This window comes from Acinonyx jubatus, chromosome A2 (genome assembly GCF_027475565.1).
Source record: "Acinonyx jubatus isolate Ajub_Pintada_27869175 chromosome A2, VMU_Ajub_asm_v1.0, whole genome shotgun sequence".
Taxonomy (NCBI): domain Eukaryota; kingdom Metazoa; phylum Chordata; class Mammalia; order Carnivora; family Felidae; genus Acinonyx; species Acinonyx jubatus.
In genome coordinates this window covers 153423065-153437076 of record NC_069383.1, presented here as the reverse complement: position 1 = coordinate 153437076, position 14012 = coordinate 153423065, and the positions used below count along the sequence as shown (strand labels likewise).

At 52.5% G+C, this 14012-nt stretch overlaps 1 protein-coding gene across 6 annotated transcripts in view; it reads left to right on the top strand.

Moving 5' to 3' along the window:
- Positions 1-14012, top strand: part of NWD1 (NACHT and WD repeat domain containing 1) — a 73834-nt gene that overhangs the window by 27279 nt on the left and 32543 nt on the right. For all 6 annotated transcript variants that reach the window (XM_053219695.1, XM_053219690.1, XM_053219692.1 and 3 more), the window contains 6 exons: positions 2669-2872; positions 4241-4400; positions 5019-5136; positions 5814-5972; positions 9624-9821; positions 12776-12898. In XM_053219695.1, coding sequence (XP_053075670.1) covers positions 2669-2872; positions 4241-4400; positions 5019-5136; positions 5814-5972; positions 9624-9821; positions 12776-12898 — 962 coding nt within the window. The remainder of the gene's footprint in view (positions 1-2668; positions 2873-4240; positions 4401-5018; positions 5137-5813; positions 5973-9623; positions 9822-12775; positions 12899-14012) is intronic.

Genomic DNA, 14012 nt, shown 5'->3' with positions numbered 1-14012 from the left:
CATCTACCCATCTTCCTCTGTCTCTGTCATGCTACTGGCTTCTAATGGGTGGAGACCAGGTATGCTGCTAAATGTCCCACGGCACACAGAGCAGTACTCACGACAGAGAGTGATCCGACCCCAAATGTCAGCAGTGTGAGGCCGAGACACACGGTGCCTTCCCCACGCCTCCTCTGTACAGCGCCTGGCATCCATTACTCTACCCGTGGCTTTCTGGGTCCTGTTCTAGACGTTTCAAGGAAATGCAATCATAAGATAGGTGGTTTTTTGTGACCGATTTCTTTCCCTTAGGGTTCTGTTTCCAAAGTTCATCTGTGCTGTAGCACGTGCAGGGCTCTGTTTCCTCACGTGGCCGAAGAATATTCTATTGTGTGGATACAACCCTGTCTCAGGGTTGCTGTAACAAAAAATACCATAGAATGGGAGGCTGCTTTTTTAATGTTTATTTATTTATTTTTGAGGAGGGGGAGGAGAGAGAATCCCAAGCAGGCTCCACGCTATCTGCACAGAGCCCGATGCGGGGCTCGAGCCCACAAACCTCAAGATCCTCTAAAAACCAAAGAAATCAAGAGTCGAACGCTCAACTGACTGAGCCACCCAGGCACCCCTAGAGTTGGGAGGGGCTTCTAAATTTATTCCTTACAGTTCTGGAGGCTGGAGAGTCCAAGGTTAAGGTGCTGGCAGATACGGTGTCTGCTGAGAGTTCTCTCCCTGGTTCATCTTCTGGCTGTGTCCTCACATGGCAAGGGATAAGGGAGCTCTCGGGAGCATTAACCCCGTTCATGGGGTTCCACGTTCATGACCCAATCACCTCCCAAATGCCCTGCTCCCTAATACCGTCACCTTGGGGGATTAGGACCTCAACGTATGGATTTGCCCTAGAGACACATCCCCCGTCCACAGCAACCACATTTTGTTCATCCGCTCGTCCGTTCAAGGATATCTGGACCGTTTCCGCCTTCTGGCTGTCGTGAACCAGGCTGATCTGAACAAGCGTGTGCAAGTTGTGGTTTGAACACCTGTCTGGAGTGAGATTTGAAAACCATAAATCTGATTCCGTTTCTGCCCCGATTAACTCTTCCAAGGACTTCCCCTGGCTTTGAGGAAAGTATCCAAACTCCTTGCCAAGGCCTGCTGGATCTGGCTGCCTTCCACCCACCCCTGCCCCAGATCTCACGCTGGCCCCTTCCCTGCCACCCAACCCCAGCTCCAGTGATGCCTTCTCAGAGTGACCCGCCTGCTCCCAGACCCCACTTACTGCTCTATTTCATGTGACATGGGTTGGGCTATTCTCTTCCTGGAAATCGGTGTTACCCAACCTCTCTGTGCTCTTTTCCTGTTATTTCCCACCTGGCTCTGGGAATGAGAAGACGAGCCATCCAACTCGAGCCTGAAAGGAGGGGACCCAAGCTTGATTTGTACTGAGGGTGTGTCAAAGAATGGGAAAGAAGCTTCTACCCTGAAGGAGGGGGTTTTCAGGAGGAGCCACAGGAGGGGTACTATCAAGCGGACGGCCCCTCCCCCCCCTCACCCCGGGTGTGGCTCCCAGGAATTCTGGTTTGGGGAAAACTGTCAAGAAGAAAGCAGGTTGGGGGGGAGGGGGTGGCATGGCTTCACCTGCAGGGGGAGTGTGGAGTCGAGCCCCAGGGACATTACAGCTGTGATCGTCAAAGATGATTGTGCTCGCAGAAGAGAGCCCAGGGGACGCCTCACCTTGTCGTATACTAGAGAACGCTACGTGAGCAGGTGTCAATACATATGAAGAATGTGGCAGGTGTTCTGATCGAAAGGAAGGCTTCGGGGCGCCTGGGGGGCTCAGTCGGTTGAGCATGCGACTTCGGCTCAGGTGATGATCTCACGGTTCATGAGTTCGAGCCCTGCGTCGGGCTCTGTGCTGACGGCTCACAGCCTGGAGCCTGCTTCCGATTCTGTCTCTGTCTCTCTCTCTCTCTCTGTCCCTCTCCCACTCGTGCTCTGTCTCTCTCTCTCAAAAATAAAAATAAACATTACAAAAATTAAAAAAAAAAGAGAGAGCCAGGAAGACTTCCGATCCACATCAGAGAACTAAACCCGCACTCACACACGAGGTGTGTGTACCCCACAAGGTGCACCCAGAAGCCAGCCTGCCTCTTTCCCCTGCTCTAAGGGGAACCCTGTTGCCCTCCCAGAAGAAGCGTGCAGGCCAGTCTCCAGCTCTTCCGGCCTGATGCTCTCAGGCATCGGGAAGTCCTTCGGGTCCAGCACCAAAACTTCATCACCCACCCCCGTTAGGGCCGCTTCCTTCCTCTCACTCTTCCTTTCTCGGGCCAGGAAACACGGGCAAGGCTGGCGTGGGCACATGTGGTGCCTGCGTTGCTTTTCTAAATCACCTGCTGTCTCCCTCCCTATGCTGCCTGACTCGTCTGAGGCTGGGGAGAGCCTGGTCCGTGGCTCTGTTAGGTGTGTGTGCAGAAGGAAAGGTCAGGAAGGTCTTCTGTGATGGGCACGGCTGTACCCGGGCACCGGTACCTGCTAGGCACCATCCAAATGCCGTCCCTCAGAGCGAACCTTTTGGGGACGGGCAGGATGTTGTGCAGACAGCTGGCCACGTCTCTCTCCCTCTCTGGGCTGCTGTGTCCCCCAGCCACAGGAGACAGCGTGTTCCAGTGCCCGTCCCTCCTCCCCGCAGGCATGGGCTCTCAGAGGCAGAGCTGAAGGACGTCCTGTCCTTGGATGACGAGGTCCTGCAGGTGGTCTACCGGGACTGGACCCCGCCCAGCAAGGAGCTGCTGCGTTTTCCACCGCTGCTCTGGGTGAGGCTTCGCCGGGATCTGGGCCACTGCTTGGCCCGGCGGCCCGTGGACGGCTTCACGCTCCTGGCCATTGCCCACAGGTGGGTCCAGCGTGGCAGTAGCGCTCTCTGGGTGCCCGAGAGCGAGGACTCGTGCCTCGGGCTCCTCCTTGTTCCAGATCCTTCTTCTAACCCCGGTCCCAGCGAACCAGCGCAGCATTCAAGGGTTTCCACATCACTGACTCGGACACAACTAAGTTGTTTTTGAAACTGAGGATCGGGTCACATAACACAAAATTCACCATTTTCAAGGGTACAAATTCAGTAACATTTAGTGCATCCACAATGTTGGGTAACCAGCCTCTCTAAACAGTTCCAGAACAATTCCATCCGCCCCCCCAAAGGACACCTCGTTCCCATCAGCAGTCACTCCCTACTCCCCCAGCTCCTAGAACCTGCTAATCTGCTTTCTGTCTCCATGGATTTGCCTGATCTGGACATTTCATATACATGCTGTGGGATCAGACAGCATGTATACAGAAGGCGGGATGTCCCCTTAGCCTCTGAGCATGACTGGGGATGGGGGGGATAGCAGATGAGGAATATGCCCCCCCAACCCCAACAAAAAGAACACAATATTCAGGAGCATATGAGAACGGCCCTGAACTCCTAGCCTCTCCCGCCACCGGGCCTTTGCACATGCCATTCCCTTGCCCTGGAATACCGTCGTTTTCTGATACGGTTCACCACACAGACTCCTACTTAACCTCTGAGGCCCAGCCTTTTGTGTCTGGCTTCTTTCCTCAGCATAAAGGTTCGCAGGCTCATCCGTGTTGTAGTGTGAATCGGGGCTTCATTCCTTTTCACGGCTGAGAAATAACCCGTTGCATGGACGGACCACGTTTTTTTTATCTGTGTGTCCATTGATGGACACTTGGGTTGTTTCTTGGGACTGTGATCAGTGCTGCCGTGAACATGTGTGCACAAGTGTTTGTTTGAATAGCTGCTTTTGCTTCGTTTTGTTTTTAAGTAGGCTCCACACCAGGCGTGGGGCCCAGCTCAGGGCTTGAACTCGTGACCCTGAGATCAAGAGCTGAGCTGAGATCCAAAGCCCGACACCTAACCGACTGAGCCACGCGGGCGGCCCTGAACACCTATTTTTTAATTCTCTTGGTCTATACCTGGGAGTGGAGTTCCTGGGTCAGGCAGCACCTTGTTTTATGTTTAACTTATTGAGAAACCCAAATGTTCCTTTTCCAAGTAACTTTATTAAAGGGGAAAGAAGAAAGATGGGCCAATTTATAGATAGATGTTAGGTAACCAATAGGACGGGTGGTCAGCGGAGGCAGTGAGCATCCAGCAGGGGCTCAGGAGGGACCCGCAATTGGGAACAGCCTCCTGGAAGGCAGGTGGCCCCCCTCTGAGCTCACCAATCGCCCAGGCCCAAGAGCCCGTGCCCCCTCTCTGCAGGCAGCTGGCCGAGGTGGTCCAAGAACGCTACCTGTCCGGGGTCGAGAGAGCCAAGAGGCACGGGGTCTTGGCTGACTTCTTCTCAGGGGCCTGGAGCCAGGGCACCAAGAAGCTCGTCACCCTGCCACTTGTGGGGAAGCCCCTGAACCTGGACCGCATGGTGAGGTGTCTGCCTGGGGTCCCTGCTCTCTACCTGCAGTCTCCGCCCTGCTGTGCAGGCAAGGTCAAGGCTGCCTGGCGAGGACCACCCGCTCCTTCCTTCCTTCTTTTCCACCCAGAATGCCATTCTGACCTTCTTCCTTTCCCTCCCCCACAGAAGGTGGGATGTCCCCTCAGCCTCTGAGCATGACCGGGGGGGACAGCAGATGAGGAATATGCCCCCCATTCCATGCCCCAACATTCCAGAGCTGAGGGGGGGGGAAGAATCACAATATTCAGGAGCATATGAGAAAGGCCCTGAACTCCTGGCATCTCCCACCTCTGGGCCTTTGCATATGCCATTCCCTTGCCCTGGAACACTGTCGTTTTCTGATATGGTTCACCACACAGACTCCTACTTAACTTCTGAGGCCCAGCTCCGATGTCCCTTGGATTCCCTGAGCCCCGCGTTCCTCCCTCTGCCCTGGCCCTGCCTGTGGTGGGTGTGGGACATCTCTGTCTGGAATTGTGTCCCCGTCCCCTCCAGTGTCACCTGTGCGTGGCTTGGCCCACGTCTGTGGAGCGAACGAATGAGCTTGGGTCGTAGCGGCCTGGTTGTCAGCCCCCTCCTCCTCTGCAGGTGGCCCCTCAGCCCCTGTGGTTCTCAGACACGGTCGCAAATGTGCGGAAGCTGAAGGAGATGCCTCATCACCTGGTCCACTCAGGCCGCCTTGAAACGCTGAAGCAGGAGGTTCTGGGTGAGGGTCGCACCCGTTTCGGAGGGGACTCAGTGGGTCCCAACCTTCCGCTGTGCTCCCACATACGTCAGAATCCCCGACTCCGCTTAAGACAGAGGTTCTCACCAGGGGTCATTCTGTGCCCCCCCACCACCAGCAGGGGACACGTGGCAATGTCTGGGGACGTTTTGGTTGTCACAGCTCAGGGAAGGGAGTGCTACTGGTATCGAGTCCCAGCTGATAGGGCAGATGTGAGAAATGTGGTCTTAGAATGAGACCCTGTCTGTCCGTCTGTCTATCATATCATATGACAGATATGATACGATAATCTTTGTATTTAGCCGCCTATCACCCCTCTGCCCACCCACCTTCCTATTTGTCTCTCTATCTATCCTTCTGTTCATCCCCGTGAGTCTCAACCAGGGGTGATTCTGCACCCAGGAGACTTTTGGCAACGTTCGTGTTTTTGATGATCACCCCCGGGGAGGTGCTATGGCATCCGGTGGGTGGAGGCCAGGGGTGCTGGTCGGCCCCGCACAGTGCACGGCCCCACCGCAGAGAATGACACGGCCCCAAACCTCAGCAGTGTCGAGGCCGTGAACCCCCAGAGAAATGGAGAGGTGAGAACCAGCCTCCAAGTATGAACTAGAAGGAAACATGTGCCCCTACAATACCCCCTCCCCCCTCCCTGCCCACAGGCAGCATGAACTGGATTTCCTGCCGCAGCATCTCTGGAGGCATCGAGAGCCTGTTGGACGACTTTGACCTGTATGCCCCTTACCTGGACTGTCCGGAGGTCGGCCTGGTCCGGGAAGCCCTCCAGCTGTGCCGCCCGGCCCTGGAGCTCCGAGGCATGGGTGAGTCGGCCTGGCGGGGGGGGGGCTTCACTCTGCACTGACTTCTAGAAGATCATTCTCCTCACCAAGACCCCAGCTGGATTTTCATTAGCCGGCACACCTTTCCTGTCTACGCCTGTGGGGTTTCTAGAATTTAGAATGGAAGCTGGAAGAGCTTTGGAGTGAAGCGTTTTCTAGGAAAAGGGCCAGATAGGAAAAATGTCAGGCAAAAATCGAGGAAATTATGTCAATATTAATATAATAAGAGAGAAAACACGTTCCCCCAATTTTTTTTATTGATAACATTTGAAACAGAATGATAGTAGTTAAACGTGACTTTTTGTAACTCAAGTCTACTCAAGAGAAAGGAGTGGGGCGCCTGGGTGGCTCAGTCGGTGAAGCGTCCGACTTCGGCTCAGGTCATGATCTCACGGTTCATGGGTTCGAGCCCCACATCGGGCTTGCTGCTGACAGTCAGTCAGAAGCTGGAGACAGCCTCGGATTCTGTGTCTCCCTCTCTCTCTGCCCCTCCCCTGCTCACTCACTCTCTCTCTCTCTCTCTCAAAAATAAACATTAAAAATTAAAAAAAAAAAAAAGAGAAAGAAGGGGGCAATTTTTGTCCTAGGGGATGACATTTTGCCTAACCGGGGTTCAAAGTCGGTGTTTTAAGCGCACGGCTCAGTGACATCAGGCACTTTCCCACAGGTGGGCAGCCGCCACCACTATACATCTCCAGAACGAGTTCATCTTGCAAAACTGAACCTGTGTCCCCATCAAACACAAACTCCTCATTCCCTTCCCCCAGCCCCGGGCACCCACCATCTACTCTCTGTGAATCTGACTACCGTAGGGACCTCATCCAAGTGGCCTCAGACAGTCTTGGCCCTTCCGTGTCTGGCTTCTTTCACTCGGTGTGATTTCCTCAGCGTTCGTCCATGTTGTAGCAGGCATCAGAATCTCCATCTTTAAAAGGCAGGAAAGCATTGCGTTGGGCCGATGGACCTCATTTCGTTTCTCCATTCCTCCACTGATGGACACTTGGGTCGTTTCTCCTTATTGCCCGTTGTGACGAGTGCTGCTGGGAACACAGGTATACAACTATCTTTTCAAGACCCTGCTTACAAAAACTCTCTGGAGTAGACACCCAGAAGTACAATTGTCGGATCAGATTGTAATTCAATGTTTATTTTTTCGAGAAACCACCATAGGGCAGCTGCACCGTTTTACGTTCCCGCCAGCAAGCAGCGCACGGGGGCTCCGATTTCTCTCTGTCCTCACCAGCCCTCGTCATTTTCTGGTTTTTAAAACACTGATAGTCATCCTGATGAGCGTGAGGCGGCCTGGGTGGTTGTTATCGTACAATCCCCACCTGGTTTTGATGTGAGGGTTTTATAAGGAGTTTTATGAAGGTGCTTAAGTCCCTATATCCCTTCTGTGGCTCCCTTGGAGCTTAACCAAATGCCCCTCCTGGGAGAAGCCTGTCCAGCCCCCACTGAGCCTGGACACCCTCTAGCCCCTGCATTCTTCACCACTACACCCTTTTTCCATCTGTCTCAGCGCTTTTTTTTTTTAATTTTTATTAGGGAGAGAGAGAGAGAGAGAGAGAGAGAGAGAGAGACACGCATGCACAAGGTGGGGAGGGGCAGAAGGAGAGAGAGAACCCCTAGCAGGCTCTACGCCCAGCACGGAGCCCGACGTGGGGTTCAATACATGACTCTGGGGTCATGATCTGAGCCGAAATCAAGCCGTATGCTCAACCCACTGAGCCACCCAGGCGCCCCTGCCTTGGCTCGTAATTATTATTTCTGTTGGTTTTCTTTTGCATCACCCGTGTGCCAAATTGCCAGCCCTACCACATAGACCAGTCCTGGCCAAGAACACGGATTTTGAGCCCCACTGTGTTAATTCAAATCTGGGCCTTGCCACTTACTGGTAGTGTGACCTTGCAAGTCCCTGACGCTCCCCACCCCACCCCGCCTTGCTGTCCTCAGTCTTTCCATCTGCAAAATGGGGATGCTGGTCCACCCTCCTACCTACGGCTGTCCCCATGGGGCCATCCAAGGGTCCCGTTACTGTCATGACAGCACCAACCTTGTTGATGTGAATGGCCTTGGATGAGCCATTTCTGCACAGAGCCTCAGTTTCCATCATCTGCAAAATGTGGGATTGGACTAAAGCATGTCTAAGATGCCACCCAAGTGGAAGAGGCCGGTGCCCACCATCAGCTTATGCCTTTCTTGTGCATTTTTGCTCACCAGTTGTAAACCTCACAGGGAGTGAGTTGCCAGGAAAAACAGCCTTGGGAACAACTGCCCAGTTTGAGGGAAGATTTAAAAGCCCAAATCACAGCATGTTCTTTGCAGGAATCCTTGATTAACAACCTGTGGCCGGCCCGGCACCAGCGGGTGTAGGAATGAATGTCACCACCAGAGGGCGCAGCCGGCCAACCTTGAGCTCCAGCACATTCCAGGACTTGGAGCCTCCTCCAAAGCCTGCCAGCATTCCCAATTTCTCCTATTGCCTTAGGCTCCAGGATGATTGGGTGTGATGGCGTTTCTGACTCTATTTTTATTTTAAAAGCTGACATTTTGTTCATCATGGGTTTGGGGAGGGCATTAATTTTGATTTTTTAAAAATATTGCATGGAAATAGTATTTATCTTGATGGTTGTGTTTCTTGGTGCCACCTTACATCTTGCACCCATGGTGAGTGGGGCACTTGACCCTGGTCCTGACCTTGCCTCATTCCACCTGCCAGCAAACCAAGGCACAAAGCTTTGTCACCATTGCCCCAAACCCCACAGTTGGGACAAGCCAACAGCAGAGACAATGAACTGCTTGCCTTCAGCGTCCCTGGTCTTCACTCAAGGTTGGAATAAAACTTTTTGGGTCAGATTCCCACCTCCTACTGGCTGTGTGACCTTGTACAAGTTGCTTAACCTCTCTGAGCCTCAATTTCCCCCTTTATGAACTTGGGATAATAATGATGGTATGTCTGTTGGGATAGGCAGAAAGCACTGCCCTCTCCACAGATATATTCGCTTCCTAATCCTTGGAACCTGTGACTCTTGTCTTATGCGGCAAACGATGTGACTAAATTAAGGAATTTGAGATGGAGAGTTTATCCTGGATTATCCAGATGGGCTCGAAAGGCAATCCCAAATGTCCTTATCAAACGGAAGCAGCCTTGATGGGCCTGTCTGGATTCAGCTTCGTGGTGGCTGTGGGCCCTTTAGCCTTGCTCTACATTTCACTGCTCGAGCTTGCTGCCTAAAAGCGGCCTCTACAACTTATCGGGTGTCTGTGATGTTCTAGGTGCTAAGAACGGAGCAATGAACGAGACAGACCTCATTCCTGTTTCAGGAAACTCAAGCTCTAGGGTAGTGAGGAGAGGCGGGGCCACGAAGAAAGGTTAATTGTAGCTGTGATGAGCTGGGGGGTGGGGCAGGTGGATTCGTGGGTTGGGCTGGAAACGGCTTTTTAAAGAAGTGGCCCTTTAGCTAAAATTAGGAGGTGATTAGTATGAGAAAGGGGGAAGGCCAGTCCAGGCCAAAGGCCCCCCGGAGGCTAAGAACCACCTGGGGCCCTGGAAGTAGGGGTGAGTGTTTGGGGAGAGAGACAGAGGCAGGAGAAGATGGCCCTTCCCCTTAACGTGAGTCCCCTTTGTTGCAGAGAGGAGCATCCTATATACAGAACTCCTGGCCAGACTCCATTTCTTCACGACCTCACATCCGGCGCTGGTGGGACAGCTGTGCCAACAGGCCCAGAACTGGTTCTGGATGTGCCCACATCCTGTGCTGGTACCCCTCACAGGATTCCTCCAGCCCCCGGGAGGACCCCTCCGGGCAACCCTCACCGGCTGTCACAAGGGTCAGTCTCTGCGACTCTGCAAATATCCTGCCAGGCCCCCTCATGCCTGAGGGCAGCGGACGGCAGGTGTTTCTGGCTGCTCCCTGGGGCTCTCCTCTGTCAGTATAGGGAGGCCCCCGGGGTGCCATCAGGGCAAGTCCTTGCTGTCTCATGCTGACTCCACTCTCTCTGCCTCCCAGGAACTGTAGATTACTAGTGTAAATACCACTAATGAGCCCAGAGCAAGGAGGTGCTGGCTGCCTCTAAGAATCGAGTGCCCATCTTACAGATAGCTTCTGGGATTTGCTGGTAAATCCAAAAGCTAGGGATTGTGTCCGACTGGTCCCTGAGAGGCTGGTGGAACTCATGGATTCTCCTGGGACACCAAAATGTCAGAGACACTAGAGGACTTAATTCTCTCTATTCATGTGTTATCCCTTGCTTCCCTCCTTCTTTCTGTCTGTCCATCCATCCATCCATCCATCCATCCACACTTCCTCCCTCCCTCCCTCCCTTCCTTCCCCTCCTTCCTTCCTTTCTTCCTTCCCTCCACCTGTCAGTCCATTAGCTATCTTTCAGCCCTCTGTCCACACCACTCATCTTTCCATGTCGCTCTGAACATCTTCCATTCACTCACTTACCCCATCACCCATCTGTGCACCCAGCCATTCATCAACCCGCCCACCCATCTATCGGTTGATTCATCTATCTACTCATCTAACATCCACCCATCCACTCACCCACGTATCCAGCCAGCCATCTGGCTATCCGCTCATGCCCCAGTCTACCTCCATTCCTCCACCCCTTTATCTGCCCACCCATAACTTCTTGCATTATTGAAAGGCCAGCAAATACAATTAAGTTGTGGCTCGAATGTCAATTATTGCACGTCGGGCCATTTCTGTGCCACATGGCCCTGTAGGGAGAGCTACACTCCCAAGGCATAGTGCTTCCAAAACAGAAGTTCTAAGAGACGAAGTACCATACATGGAGGAACTGATTTAGGGACAGCTGCTAGAATGCTGTGTTCAGAAGGGAATCTGATTTAATGGAGAAGACTATCTTTATTAGGTTACAAGTTCAAATGGCTGTAACAAGGGACAAAATAGCAGTGGCTTAAATAAAAAAGCAGTTCATTTCCTCCCACTCCCACACAACAGTCCAGGCATAAGTAGAGGTAACACTGGGTCTCCAAGGTGTCAGATGTTAGAAATAAGCCCACTGCCCCAATCAAAGGAGGGACACGGACTCAGAGCACAGGGAAGCTAGGGTTTAAGCAACCAAGAGCAGGTGTCTGATGGACAGGCACAGCTGGGGCAGTTACAGCAGGCAATTTATCTCCTAGCGTGCAAGTCCCTCCCCTGGTTCCTCACTGGCTGAGCACTACAGAGGCAAGTCCCTCCCTGGTTCCTCACTGGCTGAGCACTACAGAGGCAAGTCCCTCCCCTGGTTCCTCACTGGCTGAGCACTACAGAGGCAAGTCCCTCCCCGGGTTCCTCACTGGCTGAGCACTACAGAGGCAAGTCCCTCCCCTGGTTCCTCACTGGCTGAGCACTACAGAGGCAAGTCCCTCCCCTGGTTCCTCATTGGCTGAGCACTACAGAGGAAAGTCCCTCCCCTGGTTCCTCATTGGCTGAGCACTGCAGAGGTTGCAGCCTTACTGGTAGTCGCCTATGTCCACGTAAAGCAAAAAGTCTGATTGGAACGCATGTACATTCCCAGAGGTGACACAGAGACTTCAGTCCTTTGGCGCGTGCTCATTGCAAAGCCCGCGAAAAATAAGCCCGCGAAACTCAGAGGGGACGAGGAACCTGGAAGTGAAGTGTCTAAGGGTTTGGGACTCCATTGTGGGGGAGGGGGTTCGGACATATTTCCAATAGGTTGTAAAACTACTGTCAATTAGACAGCACAGCTTTTATTTGGTATTTCTGAAAATGAATCATCTCCCTTACTTCTCGCATCAGGGACCTAGACTCAGTCTTGTTGCTCTGCCATTTTCAATGTCAGACTAACATTTGACGGCTTAACAGTGGCCGTTCCAGCCCCGACCAATAGGATGGCCTTTCGGCCAGTAGGAAGTGGGAAGGGGAGGTGGATGGCAGACCCCTTCCCTTTGAGGGAGTGGTCTAGAAGCAGAATTTATCGCGTCTGTGAGAAGTGCCTCCTCGGTAAGATCTTGGCCATCTTCTGCTGCAAGGGAGCTTGGGAAATATGGCCTTTGTCTGGGTGAATGTGCACTCAGCTAACACCTGTGGGCTGTGGGCTTTGTTACAAAAAGAAGTCTGACCGGATGGCTATGGGGGACAAATCACAGTGCAGTGACTGATTAGGAAGTGGCAGTCACAGAGAAGTTTTTGTTTTTGCTCCCGGATAGGGAGACGTTTTGTGTTCCAGACCCACTGTGCCTCTGTAGGAGCCCTAGTTATGTCAAAGCTCGGAAAGTTTCTACCCACTCTGGGCTTCAGTTTTTTCATTTGCTAAATGAGAAGTTTGAGCTCACATTTCCAGGGTCACACAGTGAATGACCAGAGAAAGAAAGAAAAGGAAAGGAAAGAAAAGAGAAAAGGAAAGAAAAACAAATCCCATGTCCGTACTCCCTGTCCCAGTGAGGTGGGAACAAAATCCAGTCCTCTCAGACTTGGACTGGCTCTGATTTCAACTTTCTCCTATTTTATATATGGGAAACTGAGGCACTGAGCGGGGAAAGGAATCGCCCCTGCGTGAGAACCGCTGAGCTTGGGAGACACTTAGGACCTAGCGTCGTCCCTAAGAGCAACATGAACATTGCAGTCGAGATCTGAATCTGGCGTCTGACAATGCTGGAACTTTCTAGGTGTGTGGCTGTGGACAAGGGGCTGAATCTGTGCCTCAGTTTCCCTATCTGTGAAGCACGGGCCCATTAGAGGGCCCCATGGCTGAGGGCACAGACACGGGAGCTGACGTGGTCGTTCGCTGTTGTCTCTGTGTGGCTGCAGGCATCACCGCCATGGCGTGGAGCGTGGAAGAGAGGCTGCTGGTTGTCGGCACCCAGGATGGCACCGTGGCTGTGTGGGACACGGAAGAACATCAGGTGATCCATATGCACATGGGACACACAGGTGAGGCCTGGAAAGTGGGCTTTGTCAACTTCGTCATCAAGATAGATAAGGTTTCGGGGCGCCTGTGTGGCTCGGTTGGTTTGAACATCCAACTTCGGCTCAGGTCACGATCTCGCGGTTTGTGGGTTCGAGCCCCGCCTCGGGCTCTGTGCTGATGGCTCAGAGCCTGGAGCCTGCTTCGGATTCTGTGTCTCCCTCTCTCTCAGCCCCTCCCCTGCTCACGCTCTGTCTCTCTCTCTCTCAAAAATAAATAAGGATAAAACAAAATTTTTTTAAGATAAATAAGATTTCAATGGAATATTTTTAAAAATCAAGATTAATGCAAAAAAAAATCCACCATGAATAAATATCAAGCTGTCTTAAAGACAGGATTGGCAAGAGCACTGTGCCAAGCCATATGGGAGCCAAGGGCAAAACAGAAGCTCGGTAATTTGGCACCTCCTTAAATTTGGCACCCAAAATGAGTGCCTCGCTCACCTTACCTTAACACTGGCCCGAGTCAGACTCAGGCATTTGGGAAGGCGAAATATAGTTATGCATGGTAATCAGGGCAACAAGATGTCTGAGCAGCAGTCCAAGTGACCGACTTAGGACAGTTAGGTAAAGCATTTCTCCCAGCTGGGGATGCTTCGGCCAAGACAAAAAGGGCGTGAAGAAAGAAGCGTGCAAAGGGCAGGGACAGGGGAGGGAGGCTGGTGTGTTTACAGAACAGCAAGGTCGGCACGAGGCTGGAGCTTGAGACATTATAGCAAATCAAAGAAGCCAGTCACAAAAGCCCACAGTCAGTATGATTTGTTTATACAAAATGTCCAGAACAGGCAGATCTAGAGAGACACAAAACAGATTAGTTGTTGCTGGTTGGGGAGGGAGGAATGGGAAGTGATTGCTCATGAGGACGGGGGTTCCTTTTGGGGGTGATGGAAATGTTCCAGAATCAGATAGGGGTGACGGTTGCACAGCATTGCGAATGTGTTAGATGCCAATGAATTACACGCCTCCAAATGGTTTAAACGACAAGGAGAGAGAGGGGGAGGGAATGCCAGCTTTTTGAGGATTTGAAAACACTCTGAATGTAGACTGTGGTGATGGTGTCACAGCTCTGTGACCACACAAA